The sequence below is a fragment of the Fukomys damarensis genome, unplaced genomic scaffold, assembly GCF_012274545.1.
Source record: "Fukomys damarensis isolate Sample0158 unplaced genomic scaffold, DMR_v1.0_HiC HiC_scaffold_5, whole genome shotgun sequence".
In the NCBI taxonomy this organism is placed as follows: Eukaryota; Metazoa; Chordata; class Mammalia; order Rodentia; family Bathyergidae; genus Fukomys; species Fukomys damarensis.
The window spans coordinates 67893190-67914149 of NW_022900917.1; the positions used below are offsets into that span (position 1 = coordinate 67893190).

Below are 20960 nucleotides of genomic sequence, written 5' to 3' on the forward strand. Positions count from 1 at the left end.
ACATTTATAAAAGGACTGTGTTGCTTTATAAAATTCAAAACCACAATGCTTTCACTTTACAAGGAAGGAAAAATAATGTGAACTGATTCTGTGTGATGTGAAGTCTATAATCTTCAGAATCCACTACATGCTTATCTGGCAGGTACTGTGTGGGGCTTTTTGCATTTTGTTTGATTTTCCTGACAACTCTGTGGTATAGACGGAATTAACTCTGCATTATTTCACAAATTAAAAAAAAAAAAACAGAACTGAGGGGAATAACTTGGCAAAATCATACAAGTTGAAAGTGAAAGGGCTGAGATTTGAACCCAAATCTTTTGGGTTAAGTTCTTTGGGCTGTGCCACGCAGTCTCTTGTGTGCTAGGGAGGCCCGGCCACTCTTGTTTCTGCCAAAAATCTGCTGAGAAGCAGTGCTCAAACAGCTCAAAATTAGTATCACCTGGGAAATTCAAAGAATCTCAGCATCAGGCAGCTTTCTAGATGAGTTCCCTCATCCATGGGTAGGCGGGAAAGGATCTAAAGAATAGCATGCCATCCAATCAGTTGAGCTTTTAAAGTGCTTGTATTCTTGTTTCCTAGAGCTTCCCACAAAACCTGCCCTCCTGAGGGTAGATGGCTTGAATAATTGAAGCTTGATAACTTAAAACAACAGATTTACTTTTTCACAGTTGTGAAGTCCAGATGCCAAAATCAGCACCACTACGTCAAAATCAAGAGCCCCACTGCTTTCAGCATTGTATCCTGGTGACCAACACCTACAATAAACAGCTTCCGTGGAGGAGAGACGCATTTGGGCTCACAGCCTCACAAGTGTCAGTCCATGGCTGCTTGCTTTGGGTCCTGTGGGGAGGAAGAATATTATGGCAGGGTGAACCCATTCACCTCGTGGTAGCCAGGAGGCAAGGCAGAAAAGAAGCAGGGGCTGGGGCCCCAATATCGCCTTCAAGATCCACCCCAGTATTCCGACTTCCTTTCACCAGGCCTTCCTTACCTTCCAAAGTTTCTCCTCTCTAAATCACTGTGGGCAACCAAGCCCTCAGCACGCGGCCTCTGAGGGACATTCAAGATCCAAACCTTAACTGGTGGTCTGTGGCGTTCCCTGGTTTGTGGCAGCATCAGTCTTGCCTCTGCCCCAGGGTCATATTGCTACTGTTTGTTTTGGGTAAAATCTCCCTCGGCCCCTCCTTGTCAGGGTAGATGTGACTGCAGTTCAGCCCACCTGATAATCCAGGGTGAGGGCCTCATCTCAGAATCCCTAGTTTAACCACATCTGCAGAGACCTTTTGTTCCACACAAACCAGCATGTATAGACCTGGGGGATTAGGCCTCTCCGTTGTTTCAGAGGCTGGAGTTTTGCTGCTCAGAATGGCTGGCAGACGCAGGACTGACTTTATGCAGGGTAATCCAGCAGCTTTCCAGCCTTCTTTATGCACACTGAGCTGGGCTGATGCAGCTCACAGAAACTTCATGGCCCCTGGTCCCCACTGTGCGTGACCCCACTGTGTGCAGAGCTTGAGATTAATCACACGGTTTTCCTTTCCTATAGCCATCCTTACAGATCTACTCTTTTTTTGAAACTGACAAAAGATGTATTTTATTCTAAGAAAAATTTTAAAACATGTCTGGCTTTTCTGCCAGTAAGCTGTTAAACTTCATGGTGGCAGAGAGTGACTCCTGGTCCCCTGTGGCCCTGTGGAGTGTGGTGTGGTGCTGGACAGCTTAGAGGCCTGATAGCTACCGTGTCTCAACTACCTTGCTTTCCTTGTCTGTTCCTCCAGATGGTCAAAGTGAAACAGAAGCTTCACAGGAAGGACTTTCTCACCAGGAGGGGTCAGAAGGAGATCTGCTTCGTGATGATGTGCCCATCGCTCCTGCCCTGTCAGCCCCTCTGGAGAGAAGGTGTGTTGTTGATGTAGTGGTCAGTACCCTTACTGAGCACCTCCTGTGAGTCAGGCACTCCTGTGTGAAGTGTGAAAAATAACCCCCAGCCTGTGGATTGATATCCTGGGCATCCATATTGCTCTTGAGCCTTTGGGTTGGGTGTGTCGTTTTGCTGGCCTGGGATAGTTGTCAGAGGCACCACTCGTGAGTCTGTGGGCATTTTTGCTGTGCTGATTTTAGTTCTGTGTAGGCTGGCAGTAAGTTGGGCTAGTGTCACTTCAGTGGGAACACAGCGCACTCCATCAGATGGCATCAGACCTCCCAGCAGGTTAGACCCAATGGAGGCAAGGGCAGCATTCACAGAGAGTGGAGGTGCACAGGGTCCCTTGAGGAGTCGGGTTGGAGCTGGAGAAGTCACTTGTGCTGTACTGATTGGCCAAATGCAAGCTACAAGGTCGGGCTGTGTCATAGTGGGAGGAGACTGCAAGGCACAGAGCAAACGAGCTTGTGTATAAAGAAGCCAATAACTGGGGCTATCAGGGCTTTCACTCTGCCATATTTACGTCAGTCTCTTCCTTCATCATGCGCTTTTCTTCTTTTTCCACCCAGAGGTGTTACTAGAGTAGTGCACATGCCGTTTGTGTGTATATACTCGCTACAACCTCAGCCTCTGACCTGGGACTTCCATTGTTCTTTGAGACCTTTCGAGGCATCCCTTGTCTTTTATTTTTCCAGACTGACAGAACTGAGGGAGGAAGGCAGGACAGAGAGAAATAAGGGGTAGCAGTCTTTCTCTTTCTCTTTGGTGGGAGCATTCTCCAGCAGTTGAAATTCTGCCCACTCGTTGATGCTCAATTCAGACGCAGTGGACTCTTGTTTCCAGAGCCCTTAGGAGTTTCTTCTCTTTAGCTCTTCTATCACGTATTTTTTCCTCAGTGGCATGTTTTATACCAGTTCTTGCCTTATTTGTCTTGCTAGCTCTGAAGGCCAAGCTGATGACTTACTCATCTTTGATTTCTCCTCACTAGCCCTAACAGTAGGCTTCACATAATGAGTAATTGGTATGAATCTATATTTTATTCATGAACATACTAAATGATAGCTATTTTTTCTTATATACATTGTCTCCTTTGGACCTCAGAGCAATCCTATGGGCTATAAATTATTATGTCTACTTTCATGTAAGGAAATCAAAGCCAAAGTCTCAAATCGGGAAGAGCAAATATTCTAACTCAGAGCAGTCTGACTCCAAAGTCTGGAGATGTTTACAGGCATACTCTATTCCCTTACTGGACTCACTACATTTAGCAGAAATGGGATAAAGTCAAATGCAAGATGGGGTTGTCAGAAGCGAAGAGAACAAAATTTAACAGGAACTCAAGCTCAGTTCTTTTTCTACCCTCTGCTCCTGGGATGACAAGGACCCTTCATCTCTCTGTTGTCATCCAATCACCAAGTGCCCAGGGGCTGCACATCGGTTTCCATTACCTGTGATGGTCCAGATAGAGGTCCCCAGAACATGAAGTCCCTGAGGAGGACATCATGGTCATTCCTTTCAATTTTCTCCTTTCCCAATTCTTTCAAAAGCAATCACAAAACTTAGAATTATTATATCTACTAGAAATGAAGAAGCAATCTTGTGTCTAGGATTAGGTAGAGATGGGGAAATCCTTATTTTGACCCAGTTTTCCTTTGACTTTCTGAGGCATCGCAGGTTCTGGTTCTATAAAATCATATAATATAGGCAGTCTTACTCCTAAAACCTGCTAATATTTATTCTTTCTAGGCAGTAGGTTAAATTATATGCATTGCATCTTTTAATTCTAGCAATCACCTCATGTACTACATTTTTAGGATAGGGAAACTGAGTCATAGAGAGGTTGCTTGTCCACTCATACCTTCCTCTTCCAGAGTAGTGGAGAGACTATGTGATTCAGTACAAAAGAAATCACTAGAAAGACTGTATGGCTTGTGGATCTAAAGCCTGTTCTTACTCGAGGAAACAAATATACTAAACTTGTTTTCATAGATCGAAACTGCTAACTAAGATCCATGACGGGGAGGTCAAATCCCAAAGCTACCAAGTAAGTGACGGGCTCTTCCCACCCAGCCCCGGCCCCCAGTCAGTGCTCAGCAAAGTCGGAGTGGCTCGTGTCACTTCCTGTTGCAGATTTCCATAACCGTCATCGAGGCCCGCCAGCTGGTGGGTGAGAACATAGACCCAGTTGTGACCATTGAAATCGGGGACGAGAAGAAGCAAAGCACAGTGAAGGAAGGAACCAACAGCCCATTTTACAATGAGGTAAGGCACGGAGAGCACCACCACTGTCCCCCAGCATTCCCCGCTCTGCTTCCTGGAGGCGTCTTCGTGAAATAAAAAAGCTGTGCCCTGCCACCCTTCCCAGGCCCTGCCCTAAGCTCATGGCAAATCCTCTGAACCTCCTTACAAATGCAGCTTCGAACAGTTTTCAACCAAAAATAATGGGAAGGAGAGGCAAAGAGAGAAGTTTCTAATGTTACACATACTAAATCTCTTTTTAAAATAAGAATGTTATATGGCGAAAAGTGACAGAGTATAAAATGACAGTGAAACATTTTGTTTCCCTCTGGTCTTTGGCCCCTAACCCCCTAGACCTTGTCCTGGAGGCAACTGTTCTCCCAGGCATTTGGGCATTTTCCAGAGAGTCCAAGCATGCACAGGAATAAAAGTACATTTATACCAAATAGTAGCAATCTGTGTACACTGATCTGGGCCTTGTAATTTTTCATAAGGCAGTGCCTTGGAGATAAGTCCCTAGCAGATGTGTATTTCAACCCCTCCCCTCACGGCTGAAGAATTTTCCACTGCTCTGATGCATCATACTGTGCTAAGTCAGTCTTCTCATGCATGGATGCTAACGTTTTCAGCTGTTTGCTACTCCTTATAATAATATGTATCCAGAAAAATTAGGGCACAAGGTATGTACAGTGCATTTATATTTTTTATATCACCAAATTGCCTTCTAAGTAGGTAACAATTTACACTCCAACCGACAGCACACAAGACTGCCTGTTTTCCTGTAGGTGCTTTGACACCATGAGTTACAAAAAATGCAATGAACTGTTAATTATTATCCTAATGGGAATGGTAATTAAAAAGGAAAGCAGAGAAAACATAGATAATGATGCTGACAGAAAATACCCAAGTCCCATTTGAGCTGTTAATTCCTTTTCTCTGTGTGCTTCCTACCCCTGAGCCTCAAAAATGTCAGTAGTTTTCTCCATTGTGCTCCACTCTCCACCATTAAAGCATTTTTTTATTAAGGGTGTGATATGAGGTAGTGTGTCTGAAAATGCTTTAAAGCTCCAAAGCCCTAAGGTTTATTAATTATTATAATTATGCATACAAGTCCTGGATCTAAATGACATTAGAGTGGGCCCAAGTGTAACCAGGAGGAAATCAAGTAAAAACATGGAGGGTGGACTCAGTACCTTTCTCATAGCTTTTTACCTAATTTTCAAGCCCAAAATGTTACCAACTCTTGAAGGAACTAGTTGGTAGAGTCTGGGAATACTGGTTCAGAGGTCTGAGAAACCTGCCTGAGGGGTTTAATCTGAAACACGTGAAGCAGAAGCAGCAGCCACTGAAAGCAATCTACCAGCCCTAAGGAAGCCACCATGTCCTGTACATTCAGCCTTACCAGAGAATGAGGAATTTTACAAAGTATATTTTCTGCATAATTTGAACAGCAAACTCTTAAAAAGTTTGAACCCATGTTGCATATAAAAATTTCTAAAATGCCGTATATATTTTCTTATTAAACAGAAGACAATGAATATAACGTCTCTTTTCATTGATATCTAAGGGCCACCATTTTGAAGACCTTATTATAGTATATGAGGATGACATATTTTGGTTTTTCTGTTTTGCCTTTGGAAAGAAAGCTATTAGTAGTCCGTCTTTTCCTACTGCTGTGTCCATCTCTATCTTGCTGTTCCTCCACCACTGAAGCCCAAAACAAAGGAAAGCATTTGAGGGACAATAGCATCCCAGTCCTGCCTCCCCAGACCCCATCATCCCTAAGACACTCATCCAACCCCATCCCACCCCGCCCTGGTTTTCTGCAGCTGAGAATCGTCAACCTCACCTTCAGAACTTGATTCAGAGGTCAGATGGAATGTCTTATACCTGCCTAACCTCTTTTATGAAAACTATGAGAAATACATTTTAGTCTCAGGTCCAAAAATAACCAACAATATGATCTAAGCAACACCTTTTAACTTCTTTAGTCTTTACCTTTCTTATCTGAAGAAGATAATTTCTTTCATGCTGAAATTCAGTCATTTTCTTACTATTAAAAATCTCTCTTGTCCATAACTTCTTTGTATTATTTCTCCTTGGTAATTTCAGAGATGTCTAAAACTGGAAAACTTGAAAAAGTTAGATTTTAACCAATTTAATTCCTAAATAATACCACACTAAGATATCATTTTCATCTATTATTATAAGAAAAATAAAAAGAAAACAACTAGTGATATGAAGGGTTGGGAAGGGCATGGAGAAATAGCTCCTATGTTGCTGGTGGGACTGTAAAATTTGCTAGCCACTTTGGACAGATACTTTGATATTAAAGATTTGTATTTAAACCATCAGTACCCACCAAGTCCACTTCTCTTGTCCATTTGAGAGGAATATTCACACATATCCTATCCAAGAATGTGGCTGGTGGCATCCTTTTTGTATTAAAGAATTGAAAACAACCTAAATGACCTGTGGTGGCTAAATGACTAATGATATGTTTGTGCAACTGAGGACTGAGCAGCAGTTGCTTAGAACGAGGCAGTTCTGAGTTCACTCTCAGAACAGGGTTCTTAAGTGTGAGGCTGGAGTCGATGGCCAAAATGAACTTTGTTTTACAGTATTTTGTCTTCGACTTCATTGGGCCCCAAGTGCATCTGTTTGACAAGATCATCAAAATCTCAGTACGTACAGCTGGGTGGTGATGGTGGTTGTGGGAGAGGTGGGTGGGACTTGGGCCCTGGAGACTCTAGGAAAGTTCAGCTTGCTTAGGGATGAATACATTCAGGAAGGTGAGTCTGGGTTGGTGAGTTTGAAACCCACAGGCTGGAACTTGGGTTCAGAGAGGCGTTTGGGACGGAGAAATAGCTCAAGAGGATCTATATTGCTGGGAAGCACGTATGAGCTGCAGTAAAGTTATTACTAATCAAATGTGGGAATGTGAAACAAGACATCTTAATAGGTTGCCACTTAGAGTTGATTTTAAAATCTCTGTGGATGGAAGCCACACTAACAGTCATCAGTCACAACCTGCTCCCCTCTTGGTGGGTGACAAAGGGAGAAGTAGGAACAAGGCTTAGGAAACAACCACACATGTCAGTGTCACCACTAGTGATGACTGGAAGGGAAGTGCCTGTGCCGAAGCCATCACTTGGGGCCCAGTGGCAGAGAAGGGAGATCAGTGGGATCATCACACTACTCAGCAAAGGGATGGAGACCAAAGGGCACTGGGTGGTATCTATCCCACCAGGCTGAGGAATGGATGCCTCTCCCAGGAGTGGTGGGGGCGGTGAGCATGGTCTTCCAGAGAGCTGGGGTTGACAGAGCCCTGCTTCATGCACAGAGAGCCAGGGATGTTTTCCCCAGCAGTCACACCAACTCCCATGGGAACTGTGAGGATGACAAGACCCAACTGGGAGTTTCCTGTCTTCCTTGCCTTCTTTGTCACCCACTCAGTATGCCAGAGAGACACAGTAGGTCCCTTTGGGTCACAGTAGAACACTGACAAAGTCCTGCACTAAAACCCAGGTCCTACAGAGGTTATGATATTATCTTTCCCCAGAGCCCTTGAAAAATGTGACTCTTGAGGAATGAAAAGTCATTAAGAGCTAAACACTCTCAGTGTTTGAATTTCAGGCAGGATGACAAGATATTTTGGGACCTGGAATATTGCCCAGGACTTTGTTCATCACTCAGGTGACTGCCTATTTGCAAGAATGGCTCTGTAGGTTTTTGTTGTTATTTGAGACAGGATCTCACTGGCCTCAAACTCAGTGTGTGGCCCAGGCTGGCCTCAGACTTGTGATCCTCTCGCCTCAGCCTTCTAGGGTGCTGGGATTACAAGTGTGTGTCACCACACCCAGTTATTGCTAGATTTCTATGTTGGATTTTAGACAAGGTCATGACTGTTTGTGGAACATGAGGAATTTAGAGGGTCAGAGATGTCTCTGTGTCTCTAACTTGGAAGAAGGCAACACTTTGGTGTCCCTAAATGACTCTCTGAGAGGGAAACAAAAGGTTTTGAAAAGAATACTTCCTTTGGGAGTTGGGTGTTTAACATTTCTGCTAGTTTGTGAACTGAAATTCAGTGTTCCTGGAACAAATTCAGAGTGGGAGAAGGAGCGGGAGAGGGCTGACAGCAGATGCTCCTGGTACAGTAAGGCTGTGATGTGGTGGCTCGAAGACCATCTTCCCCTAGACGTCCCCTGACAGTCTCGTGAGGTACACAATCGGGGTTCCGGCCCTCACCCATGAGCTGGGTGCCTGGAGAAAGCTGGCTGTGCCATTTGAAGATGCAGACCATCTTGTCCACAGGGCTCTTGTCTTGAGAAGCGAGCAGATCACTGTTGGTCGAATTGGCCACTGCAAGCACGGCAAGCTACAGACTGAGCTTTCTGTGTGTGGCCTTAAATAGCTCCTCTAGCCAAACAGGCTGTCCAGGCTGACCTTACTTCCCCTCAGTTCTCTGGCACTGTTGGAAAGTTTGGGCAAGGGAGAGAGAGTGGAAAAAGAAATGGGAAGGGCTCTAATTTCTTGGAGTCAGTTGAATTTACTATTTTTTCTGCCTCTGCCAAGAGGAGATGTTTAGAAGCTATAAAATCCTCCCATCCATCCACCATTCCAGTCATTTATTACTTCAGGTAATGTTTCACCAATCATGAACAAGGCCACATGCCAGTCAGAAGATAGTGGGAAACTGCCCTGGACAAAAGGAACTCTTACAGTTTTATAGTGAGAAGGAAGTTCAGGGGCTGTGTGGTCTAACTCCACCTAGAGCTGGATCCCTCTCCATCTCCCTCACGACACAGGGTCCTTGGGACAGGATGATAATTTCTAGTGATGGGGAGGTCACCACCTCTGGAAATCCCATCCCCTTGCTGAAAGCTCTGATGATATAAAAACTGTCCCTATACTGAGCTGAAATCTTCATCTGGTCCTCCAGAGCCACACAGGAGAACCTGTCCTCTTTTGGATGGCAGAACCTCCAAAGTTTAGGACACTGGCATCACCAGCATCCTTTCTCTACAGCCCTCACCCTAGGCTCCTCTTTTGAGTTAGAATGAAATGACTCCAGGTTCTTTATCAGTTTCTCATACAATGTGGCATCTTGATGGGCACCAGCTCTGCCTTCTTCCTTTAGAACTTCCTCATAGTGGCAAAATTCACATTAGAATTACTGCTGTAACCAAGCTGGGCACTCTGCTGACATCTGAACAGGCCAAGTATGGAGGGTGACCAGCCCTCTTCTTCTGTTGCACATCACCAAACGTCCCATGGCACACAGTGGTGGGTTCTCTGAGAATGCTGGGAGAGAAGTATTTGGGGAGTTAGGGAGAAACAGGGAGGGAAGGCTGCTCGGGTGCTTGGGACTAGGCTTGAAGGATAGGGAGAGTTTCAGCAGGCCACAGTGGGTATTGAAGGGCAGACTGTACTGGTGTTCATTTTAGTTAAAGAAAACCCTCAAGTGGTAAGAGTCAGGTGACCTTCAGTGGCTGAAAGCTTGTCACAGGAATGAGGTACCTGAGAAGCTTCTGGAGGCTCCTCACAGCCCTATGGTTTGATGACCAAATTCCACTGTGCTCCACAGTCTCCAGATGAGGGTCAAAGTCAGGCAAAGGGCAAGGCCGAGAAGCCTCTTTGGAAACGCCCATTTCACAGGCTGAGATAACCATGTCAGACTTGCCCTCCATCTCCCGTCAGGTCTTCCACCACAAGCTGATAGGAAGCGTTCTGATCGGCTCCTTCAAAGTAGACCTGGGAACTGTGTATAACCAACCTGGTAAGGACGGGCCTCCCACCTTCATTCACTCTTTGGTTTACAGCACCCAGAGTTCCTCTCATTTATTCACTTATCCTTTCCACAACTCATTCAATGACACTGATTATACCAAGAAGAGTGGGACAAACAAAAAGATCTTGGAACCACCTTTGTCACCTCTGTACTCCATTCCTGTCCTCCTCACCAGTCAAGGCAAGGATTCTGTCTGGTGATTCACTAGGTTGAAGGTTTCCCAAGTGTCTCTGTGTCCTCAGATGTGGTGTAATTTAATGACAGAATTACATGTCCAATCTGAATAGATTCTTTTTTCTCACACAAATTCTGTCTAATTTAGTGCAGTGAGACATGACCAAGAGAAGCAATAGAATGTTTAAGTTAAGAATATGTGCTGCCATGGTGACGGACACCAGTAATCAGAGCTCTGGGAAGCTGAGCCCGGTTTGCTCATTTAGTGAAATACTGACTTAAAATAAAAAACAAATGAAATGGGGATGTAGCCCAGTGTGGAGGCCTCAGGTTCAATCCCCACTACTAGGGAAAAATATATGTAGGCTCTGGAATCAGAGTCCCTGAATTCAAATTCCACTCTGCTGCTGCCTAGCTGTGCAGCTTAGGACAGTGGATTTAACTTGTCTGTCCCTCATTTTCCTCAGGAGGAGAAGTTAATACCACCTGCAGAGTTTTTAGAACATTAAGTTAATAAATGTACAGAAGGTGGGCCATAGAACGCTTAACACACAATAATAATGGTGGCACTTTATATCAGAGCTTCTATAATAATTACTGCTACTCCTGGTTTATAGGAGAGAGAAATTCAGACAGTAGGTAACTTGTGCAGGGTTGGAAGCTGATGAACCACAGGGCCAGCAGCAGACACACAGCTTCTCATGACAGTCTCCTTCTCTTCCACAAGGGCTCCAACTCCTGCAGGGGACAGGAGGTCATGGTCCTTGGGGAAACAGCAGCAGCCGCCCCGTTCCTGTGGCGTTTGTTGTCATGCAGAAACGGGAGCACAGTACTGACCAACCTTCTGGGGGTTTTTTGTAGATATAGTAGAAGTTTAGATTTTGTAAGAAATTCTGAGGTTTTACTCATGGTACAGGACAAACAAAAAGATCTTGGAACCACCTTTGTGACTTCTGTACTCCATTCCTGTCCTCCTCACCAGTCAAGGCAAGGATTCTGTCTGGTGATTCACTAGGTTGAAGGTTTCCCAAGTGTCTCTGTTAGGTTGGGGAAAGTGACGAGCTTGGAGGGCAGCAGGGGATGTGGGGCAAAGCACAGGGCATGGAAATGACCAAGAAGAGCTTCTGCCTGGGGCAGGAGGGAAAGAGGGTATGGGAGACCTTGCGGTTGGGAGGGCACGAGGGTGCCACCAAGGATGCGAGCTGGCAAGGTGCTTTCCAGGCCATCAGTTCTGCGACAAGTGGGCACTGCTCACCGACCCCAGTGACATAAGGACTGGCAGCAAGGGCTACTTGAAGTGTGACATCCATGTGACCAGCAAAGGTGACAGCCTGAAGACCAACCCAAAAACTTCTGATGCTGAGGAGCAAATAGAAAAGTGAGACGGGTCTATCTGGCTGTTTGGGAGAATGCTCTGTCCAGTTATGTGTCTCTTCTGCTCCTTCCACCCTTGCCCTCAGGAGTGCAGAAGGACGGCCAGGGTCACAGCCTGGCCACCTGGATCCACACTACCAGAGGCAACAGAGCGTGTCACCTTGAAGGCCTGGCTCACCTTCGGAAAGCCAGTTTCCAAGATGAGACCTTTCTGTCTCCTCTGTAATGGCTCATTGGAGATAAGCTATTCCTGAGCTTCTGTGCTTTATGTGAACAGAGTTGGTTTCTCTTTGAATGAGTTATAGTTCCAACTACAGGTGTGTGACTCAGGGAGTCATAAATGCATCTCTTTAGAATGGAGAGAGGGACAGGGTCTACTCTGTGACTGTAGGGCTGAATGGGTGTGCACTCCCTCCATGTATACCCTTCACTGTCACTTACACTAGCAAGAAAACTCGTGGTGGCGGTGAATCTCAGTCTCCTTGCATGCTGTCAGATCTGTCTTTCTGCTTCCAAAGTGCCTTTATGTTGACAGTCTTCCAAGTTAGAGAGCTTTTAACTTTTTAAATTTTCTACTCTCCGAGGAACCTTCTGATCCCGCAAGGTTTTCCATCAGAGAGGCCCTGGGCCAGGTTTTATGTGAGACTCTACAGAGCAGAAGGATTGCCCAAAATGAACTCCAGCATCATGGCGAATGTCACCAAGGCCTTTGTGGGTGACAGCAAGGACCTGGTGGATCCCTTTGTGGAGGTCTCCTTTGCTGGTCAGACGGTGAGGGGCCATTGTCAACTGTGCTGCTCTACACCAGGGCATTTTTAATTGGACAAAGTGAACTTTAAATAAAAATTAGAAAACGCCTTGAAAGAGACAGCTTGTCCCCAGAAGGCTGTGTGTCAGGAGGCGGGAGTGGGAGGGTTACCCTTGGAAATGGCTTGGGTCACAGGCAGGCAGCTGCCCTTCCTCACCTCTCACTGCTTCTTGGGGCTATTCCCCAGCCCCTGCATCATGACCACTGTCTCCCAGCCTTTCACAACGTACAGGCAGCCCTGGTCCTACAAAACCTGAACAAGAGCTATTGCAAGTACTGGGATCAGGCACAAGGCTGGAACTTGACCCTGGTTGGCACATGTTGCCTCTACCTTCAAAATATGTACCTGCCAGAGGCCTTCCCTTTGGCAGGGGCGAACACTGCAGCATTTCTGACTTGGTCTTGGGTGTCATACAGGACACTGCCTCCATTTTATGTTGAGACACTCAAGGGTAGACAGGAGTGGTGACTCTCCCACGGTCACCATCCCGCGGGAGGTGGGCTCAGGGTCTGTGTCCACTACACTCCTGGGATGCCGGGAGCAGGTCCTGCTCAGAACACAGGTTCTAGCTAGTTTCACCCTCTGAGCCCATGGCAGTGACTCACTTTTCCCGGTGCAGTACAGAGTTGTTCCTCTGTAGTGTTCACTGGGTGCAACTGACTTTATAGATGTAGGGAAGCAGTTTTGTTATTTTTAGCAACTCGCTTTATAGCTCCAGCTGGTTGAAGAGTTTTCTTTAGACAGTCAATTCCATCCATGGCTCACATCCTCTTGGCTGTTTTTAGGGTCGAACCACGGTGCAAAAGAACTGTGCTGATCCTGTATGGCATGAACAGGTGGTCTTCAAGGAAATGTTTCCTCCCCTGTGTCGGAGGGTGAAAATCCAGGTGTGGGATGAAGGCAGCATGAATGATGTGGCACTGGCAACCCATTTCATCGACCTGAAGACAATCTCCAATGAGCAAGACGGAGATAAAGGTAAAGGCCCATGTCTGACTTGGAAACAGGGCTCATGGGGATCACATGACTGCCCATCTTATACAGACAGGGTTGGCTCAAGCCTGCCAGACACCTGTTCTCCTCTGTGCAGCCTGTTGTGTGTGGAACCAGCCTTAGCCCCAGATGTCCCATGAGCATTGCTGTTTTCTCTATTGGAGAATAAGCTGAGATCAGATCAGAGGCAGGTAAACTGAAGCCCATGGGCCAAATCTGCCTGCTGCCTATTTAAGTGTGGCTCATAGGCTGTGAAAGACTTTCACACGTTTAAAAGTCCCCACCCTAATTAATTAGGTCCCCAACCATGGATGAAACATGGGAGCATGAAGACGGCAAGGAGGCAGCCAGCTAGGGAGGGAGGAAGAGTCCTAGTCGTGTTCCAGTGGTGGGGGGCCCGGAAAAGAGCTTCCACTCGGCTAAGACTGTTGATTTGCAAAACCCAAATTAGCAAGCAATCATCTCAGAATAGCTCAGCAAAACCTCTCCCTTTAAATCCTCAGGCAATCTTTCTCTGCACTAAAAATTTATGCTAGTCACACAAACACACACACACACACACACACACACACACACACACACACACACACACACACACACACACACACACACACACACACACACACACACACACACACACACACACACACACACACACACATACCTCACACCTCACATGTACACCCGTGTGCAAACATAAACACACAATTATATACCATATGTGTAATGGCTCACAAACATATAATTACATATATATATATAATTAGCACATTATTTTACCTTTTCCTCTATTACACTGAAGGCTTGGTGTTAACAGAGAACAAGATTTATCCATTTTATGCCCCCCCATGGGTGACATCATGGAAAGACCTCAATGAGTATTTTTCATTTCTTCATACTATATTTTGTTTTGTTTTTTTGGTGCCGGGGATCGAACTCAAACCTTGTGCTTGTGAGGCAGGTGGCAGAACCACTGAGCTAATTCCCTGGCCCATCATTTCTTCATACTATGGAAATGTTCATCACTGCATGCAAAATTACACTCATCTATCTGTATGATTTCCTGACCAGATGTGAACATGTTTTATTTACAATTTTCCAGAAACATCTTTTTACGTTTTTATTTTTCATTATTATGTTTGCAATACACATATGAATGTTTACATTCATCTTAGTAGGTAAGATTTCCAACCTACTAAGGTTGGAAATGTACTTAACTTAGCTGAATTACCCCCCCCCACCATTGCTTCCCATTTGCAAAAGATCTCTGCCTTTCAGAAATTCTCACCAGTGTTCAGGAAGATGTGTATCAGTGCTTGAAGAGCAGACATCAGGGACCATAACATCTATCTGGCCCTTTTAACACAATCTTCCTGCTTCTTTAAGTCTACTCAAAGGAGAGGTGGACTCCAGGATATAGAAGTGGAGTTGGGAGTTAGGGAATATTAAGGCACAAAACTGTGTCAACAGTAAAATATATGGAACTATCTGGTTGTCCACAGCGGGAGAATTGTTAAGCAAATGATGATACAGTTATTTGTACTCCTTTTAGTAGCTAATATCTAGCACTTCCAAGGGCCCCATGTGAGGTGCTTACTGAATGTTATCATTTCACCCAGAGGGAGATAGGTACTATTAGCATTTCCTCCAGGCGAGGGAACTGAAGCACAGGAAGTTAAAAAGCTTGCCCAAGGCCACACTGCTCGACAGTGTCAGAGCTGATTTGAAGCCACACTGTCAGTCTTCAGACCCACAGGTTGCAGTACCCATCAGAAGGAACTTGATGACACCACAGAGGTTCCCATAGGCACTGTGCCCTTTTCAGACACGGTATATTAAGAAAGGAAAATATTTATGCCAGGAGGAAGTTGGAAACCTCAGTACTGCACTTAGAACATATCTCAGAACATTCATAACTCGGTCTCTATGCCTTAACCAGGCCAAGCTGCAGTGTCTTCAGTTTTCAAGAGGAAGTTGTCCCTGCCAGTTTGCCCACCTCCATTCTTATAACACTTCCCACTGTAGTGGTGTGGTCTGGAGAGACACAATTACATCTCTGCTTAAATCCCTTTAAAATATTCCCATAGGTTTTAGGGTAAAAACCAAAGACCCCCAAGTCTTTTCACACAGCTCAATCTCTAGCTCTGTGCTCCTTTCCAGGGACAAATGCCATCATTTCCTCTGCCCATTTCCTCACCCCGCCCCCGACTCCTCTACATGCTACATCAGCCCGTTATCTCTGTAGCACAAGATATAGCCCCTCCATAGTGTTTACAATGTAAGTGTTTATCTGCTAATGTCTGCTTCTGCCTGTCCTCTACTGGACTCTGTGGTTATTGTCTAGTGTGACTCCTGGCACATGCTAGGAGTTGATTGACATTTGTTGAACCTGTAAAGACAAAGGCATGTGAGCTGGTTTTTATAAAACTATTATAAATGAGAACAAGTATAAACATTCATGGAGAAAAGACTGGGAGAAAATTTAGTGAAATGTTGTTTTGGGGGACAGGCTATCCTGAAAATATTTTCTTTGGTCTTTTCCGTATAATCTACATTTTTAAGTGCATGTAAACAGCTTTCATAAAGCAAACGTGAGAAGCTTGAGAACATAACCGGCTGACTAAAGCTGGGGTCTCCCTAGGCTTCCTCCCGACCTTTGGACCTGCCTGGATTAACCTATACGGCTCTCCCAGGAACCACAGTCTGATGGACGACTACCAGGACCTGAACGAAGGCTTTGGGGAAGGCGTGTCATTCAGGGGCAGGATCCTGGTGGAAATTGCTGTGGAAATCCTCTCAGGCGGGGCCCAGGAGTCTAAATTCTCCAAAGTGATGAAAAGCCTCAAGCTGCCTTCCAAAGACAAAGACTCCAAATCGTCCAAAGGCTCAAGCAAAGACAAGGCTGAGAAGGCTGACGATGGAAAATCCCAGCAGGCTTCAGACAAAACTAACTCAATAGAGGTAGAGGTGGAGCCCTTCGATGTGCCCCCCGAGGTAGGTCTGCGCAGCTGCGTCTCACCTGAGGGGAGCCCAGGCGGAGGGGCCCTGACCTGGTCCCGAAGGCATCTGCCTCATGCCTTGTTCTTCCTGTGGAACTGCAGTGCCCTGATGTGTCCTGGGGCAGATCCTCTGCCCACACACACACAGCCATCTGTTCCCTCACTGTTCCTCCTCCCCCAGGCATGGACTCCATGGGAACCAAGGAAAGGGACAGGAAAGTGCTATGGGGGCGTTGGTGGGAGTGAGTGGTAGGGTGACTGGCAATATCTGTGGCCTCATTTTGTTTAGCTGCCTTCAGGTACAGTGTTCTCTGGCTGTGAGATCACATAGGAGGGAGAAGAGGAAGGAGAGGGAAGACAGACTGGGGGATAAGAAATTGAGAAATCTGTTCCCCTGCCCCAGACCTGTGAAGGAGTCACAACTCCAGAGAATACTTTCCTCTACTGTCACTCACCATAGAGAACGTCAGCATTGTCCCAGACCACTTCTGTGTTGTGGGCAAGAGAACTGGGCTCAAGGACAAGCGCAACTGTGGATGTCCTCTCAGGAGTTAGCTTGGCGATGAGGGCTGGTAGCTGAGCTGGTGAAAGTCGTCAGTAGCAGAGGGAGGTGGGGTCCAGCTCTCAGCTTGGCTTATTCTGCCTCAGGCAGTGTTTCCTGGGTCCACAGGTTGGGGTGCTGGGTATTCTTCCAGAGCTGTCCATCGCTAGGGAGACCAGGAAGACTGCAGGCCTGGAATAGGAGGGTCACCTTAGCTACTCTTACGCTGGGATCTAATAAATCTTAAACTGTAAGGGAGAAATTAGGGCCCAGGACTGGGGTTAGTTCTACTTGTTGTTCTGATGCTAATGTTGCTGTTTACATCTACTTGTCAGTAAAATCAGGCAGGAATAGCGGCCCTGAGGTAGGTGTATGTCAGGGGATGAGAGAACACGTGTAATCTGGTCTGCTGAGATGGCGTGCAGCGAGCTCGCAGTGCTTTTGCTGTTATCAGTGGTGCTATGGTTTGCGCTCGCCACCAGGGGGCAGCTACTCCGAGCGCTCCTCCGCTTGTGTGTGATTCAGTATTCTAGCAGCCTCCCCCAGCTCTTCCTCTGACTGGGAAATAGTCTCTGGAAATGTATGTTGTCACTTTGTTGTAGTTACTGTCAGTATTGCCTTTATGAGACTGTGGGTCTGCGTGTGTGTGTTCAAAATATATGGCAAAATTGGAAACTTGACTTTGGGCTTTACCAGACGTGGTGGGCAGCTTACGGGTACCTAAACTGATCTCCCCCACACCTCTCCCTTTGGCACTCTTTCTGCTATGGGTTGAGTTTGGACAGTCTTTTTTGAAACAGTGTTTGCTTTTCTAAGCAGAAAGAAGCTAGAAAATGATTTTCTTAATTCAAGTCAATACTTTAAGATATTTCGGCGAGGGCACCCGCAGAAGTCAACTCTAGCAGAAATTAAGAGAGGTTGGGAAGTTGTGTGAGCCAGAGATGGTGCACTTGTCGGCACACAAGGGCTATTGCGTTATTGTGCCGAAGGTAGCAGAGGAGAAACTCAGATATCATTGAAATTCTCATTCCCTTTCCCCGCTATCTTGGCCTTCTGTTTTCCTTTTGGACTTGTTGGCTTCTCATTGCTGCACAGCTTACTCCGAAGGTCAGACACTTTAAACAACAAATGTGTATTTTTTCGGTGGTTGAGGAATTTGGGAATAGCTTAGCTCTCTGTTCTGGCTCAGGATTTCTTATGAAGTTTCGGTCAAGATCTTGGCAGGGGATAATTATATCAAAAAATGTTCAACCTCCTTAGCCATCAGGGATCTGTGACTCCAAATTACACGGAGATTTCACCTCACCCCAGTCAGAATGGCCATCATGGAGAATGTAAGAAATGGGAAATGTTGATGAGGATGCATGGAAAAAGGAGCCCTTTACACTGCTGGTGTGTGCGAGCTGCTTATATTGTAAATTAGTATAGCCATCATGGAAATCAGTATGAAAGTTCTTCAAAAAGCTAAAAATAGAGATAATATTTGATTTGTCAATACTTTTCTTTGGTATATACTCAAAAGGAGCTAAAGTCCACATACTCTAGAGATATGTACAAATCCATGTTTATTGTGGCACAATTCAGAGAAGCCAAGTTAAGGAATCAGCCCCAGTGTCTGTTGGCTAAATAACGGATAAAGAAAACCCAACACATATACACAGTGGAAAACTACTCAGTCATAAAGAAGAATGAAGTCATGTCATTTGCAGAAAAACGGATAGAACTAGAAATTATCACATTAAAGGAAATAAGGCAGACTGAGAAAGACAAGAATTTCATGTTTTCCTTCATATGGGAAATCTAGAAAAAGAAAGATGACGGGAAAGTAAAAGGGAGACCATTAGACAAGAAAAAGGGGCTTGGGGGAGAGAGCAGGGTAGGGTAATGGGACAAAGGACCTGATCAAAGTATATTAAATGCATGTATAAAAGTGCCACAGTGAAATCCAGTATTCTATGTAATTAATATAGACTAATAAAATATCTATCAGGAAAAAAAGGTCTTGGTAGGGAAAGCACCTTGTGAAGGCTTCACTGGAACTGGAGAATCTCCTTCCAATATGTCTCCCCCAGAGCAGGAGGCTCGGCTCCTGGCCTTGTGAACCTCTCGAGGGCTGCTCGCATGCTCCTCGTGGTGTGGCTTCCCCAGAGGACATAATCCAAGAGGGACCATGGCCGGCACCATCCTCAGGACCTAGCCCTGGTGTTGTGTTCAAGTATTCTACTTGTTAGAAATGAGCCATGCTGTCCCGCCCAGTGCAAATGGCAGCAAATTAGACTTCACTTTTTAAGGGGAGGATTAGCTATGAATCTGTGGGCAGTTTTTAAACCACCATGCTGGGCTTCTCCTTCCCCACAGCCTGAGCAGCCACATCTCCCTTCTTTAGTGGCCATGGTCCTCAGGCTCCAGGGCCAGCAGCTGCGTCCTTGCTGCTGTCACACATCTGGGCCCGTGGTGCTGGTGTTTCTAGCTCACTCTCATCGCCTCCATAAAAATTGTCTCTCTGTACCAAACTCAGAGAGAGACAAACTAAAATAAGATGTGTTCATTTACAAATTCTGTGAACATTACTTCTCATTTAAATATTATCTCCAACATTGGAAAGAATAAAAATACAGCCTAATTCCCTAGAGTTTAGGGTATAGAAGAGGAGGAAAATCTGCAAAATAAATGTAACCGGAAGTAAAGTGAGCAGTGCATTAGGAGGTACAGAACAGATGCTACTATTTCCTGGAGTGAGTGGAGTGTAGTGATTAAATATCGGGTCCCCAGGTAGGACGACTGGGTTTACATTGCAGCACAGCGGAAGGGCCTGGGTGGAGGAGGGCTGCTTACATCATGGCAGCCAGGAAGCAGAGAGAGAAGGAGGGAGAGCGCCTAGTGACCCTAGTGACCCGCTCTGAACAGTCCCACCTTCTCAAGGTAAGTCAACTTTGAACTCCTCAGTTCAATCTACTGATGAGCAGTACAGCACCTCCATGCTCCGGTCACCTGCCAAAAACAAACAGGCTTTGGAAGACCCCAGATCTAAACTATAGCAATCACTTTAGACAGCTCTCGTAATGTCTCACTGGACTGGACTGTCCTTCTCTCCAAGTGAATATGAAAATCCCCCTCTCCTGTGTAGTTGTCAGAATTAGCTTTGATAGTGTAGGTAAAGTTCTTAACACCATGTCTGGCACACAATAAGAACTCGGAGAACATTACACCTCACTGTTTTCTTAGCTTGGGGAATTAAGGTATGCTTCAGCAAGAAAAGGCATTTGAGTTAGACTTCTAAGGATGTGAAGAATTAAGACATTAATTCAAACCTGATGAAATTCTTATCATAGTTACCATTTATAGTGTTTATATTTTCCTAGGTGCTCCCATGAGTGATATATCTGCCCCTCGCCTCCCTGTAGGCCCTATTACAAGGAGTGTGTTATACACAAGGAAAGTGACAGCTGGATAACGGACATGACCTGCCATCAGGAGGCAGTGGAATTGGAATTTGAAGGCTCTTTTGGCTGAGGAACTGGCTGCACTCGGCACTTGCCGCATCCAGGCTGCCAGAACCCCACCCCCCAGGTGTCTTAGAGGTTTCTACCTCCTCCCAAAGGGCAAGCTGAGCCCCACAAGGGCAAGCTAAGCAGCGGGCTTGTAGCCAAAAGGAAGAGTGTGGCTGAAATTCAGCACAGAGCCTCCAGCCTGCTCTGTGTTTTCTGAACAATGAAAGCATGCCCTGGGTTTTCCAACACCACCGGAGGCTGCTGCGGGAAGGAAGGCTCACTGTGATCCGGATCAAGTGGCTCCTTCTGATTGTGAGGGGCACAACTCAGGTGCTTGTCCTAATAGAACTTGTGGTCCCTCAGGCCACAACTGTTCTGTTTCCTTAAATTAACCTCACTGCCCTTTTCTGTGGTTTAACAAACCCAGTCACACGGCCAGGAAGCACAGAGTGCATGGCTCCAGCTCACTCAGGCTCCTTACTCAGAAATGTGCTGCTGGGCCACTGTGCCCAGGTGACATCTGCTCCCTGAAGCTTCCACCTGTTCTAGGTCAATAAAAGCCATTTGCAAATAATCAGGTGTCACCTTGTGAGGGTCCGGCTTGTGACCTACGGGGCAGTCTTCCCGGC

At 45.9% G+C, this 20960-nt stretch overlaps 1 protein-coding gene across 5 annotated transcripts in view; it reads left to right on the plus strand.

Annotated features, from left to right (window-relative positions):
* Fer1l6 (fer-1 like family member 6) overlaps positions 1–20960 on the plus strand; it is a 123369-nt gene that overhangs the window by 13753 nt on the left and 88656 nt on the right. For all 5 annotated transcript variants that reach the window (XM_010611236.3, XM_019205589.1, XM_010611239.3 and 2 more), the window contains 9 exons: positions 1779–1899; positions 3911–3965; positions 4052–4183; positions 6781–6843; positions 9860–9938; positions 11346–11502; positions 12083–12269; positions 13093–13285; positions 15942–16294. In XM_010611236.3, coding sequence (XP_010609538.1) covers positions 1779–1899; positions 3911–3965; positions 4052–4183; positions 6781–6843; positions 9860–9938; positions 11346–11502; positions 12083–12269; positions 13093–13285; positions 15942–16294 — 1340 coding nt within the window. The remainder of the gene's footprint in view (positions 1–1778; positions 1900–3910; positions 3966–4051; positions 4184–6780; positions 6844–9859; positions 9939–11345; positions 11503–12082; positions 12270–13092; positions 13286–15941; positions 16295–20960) is intronic.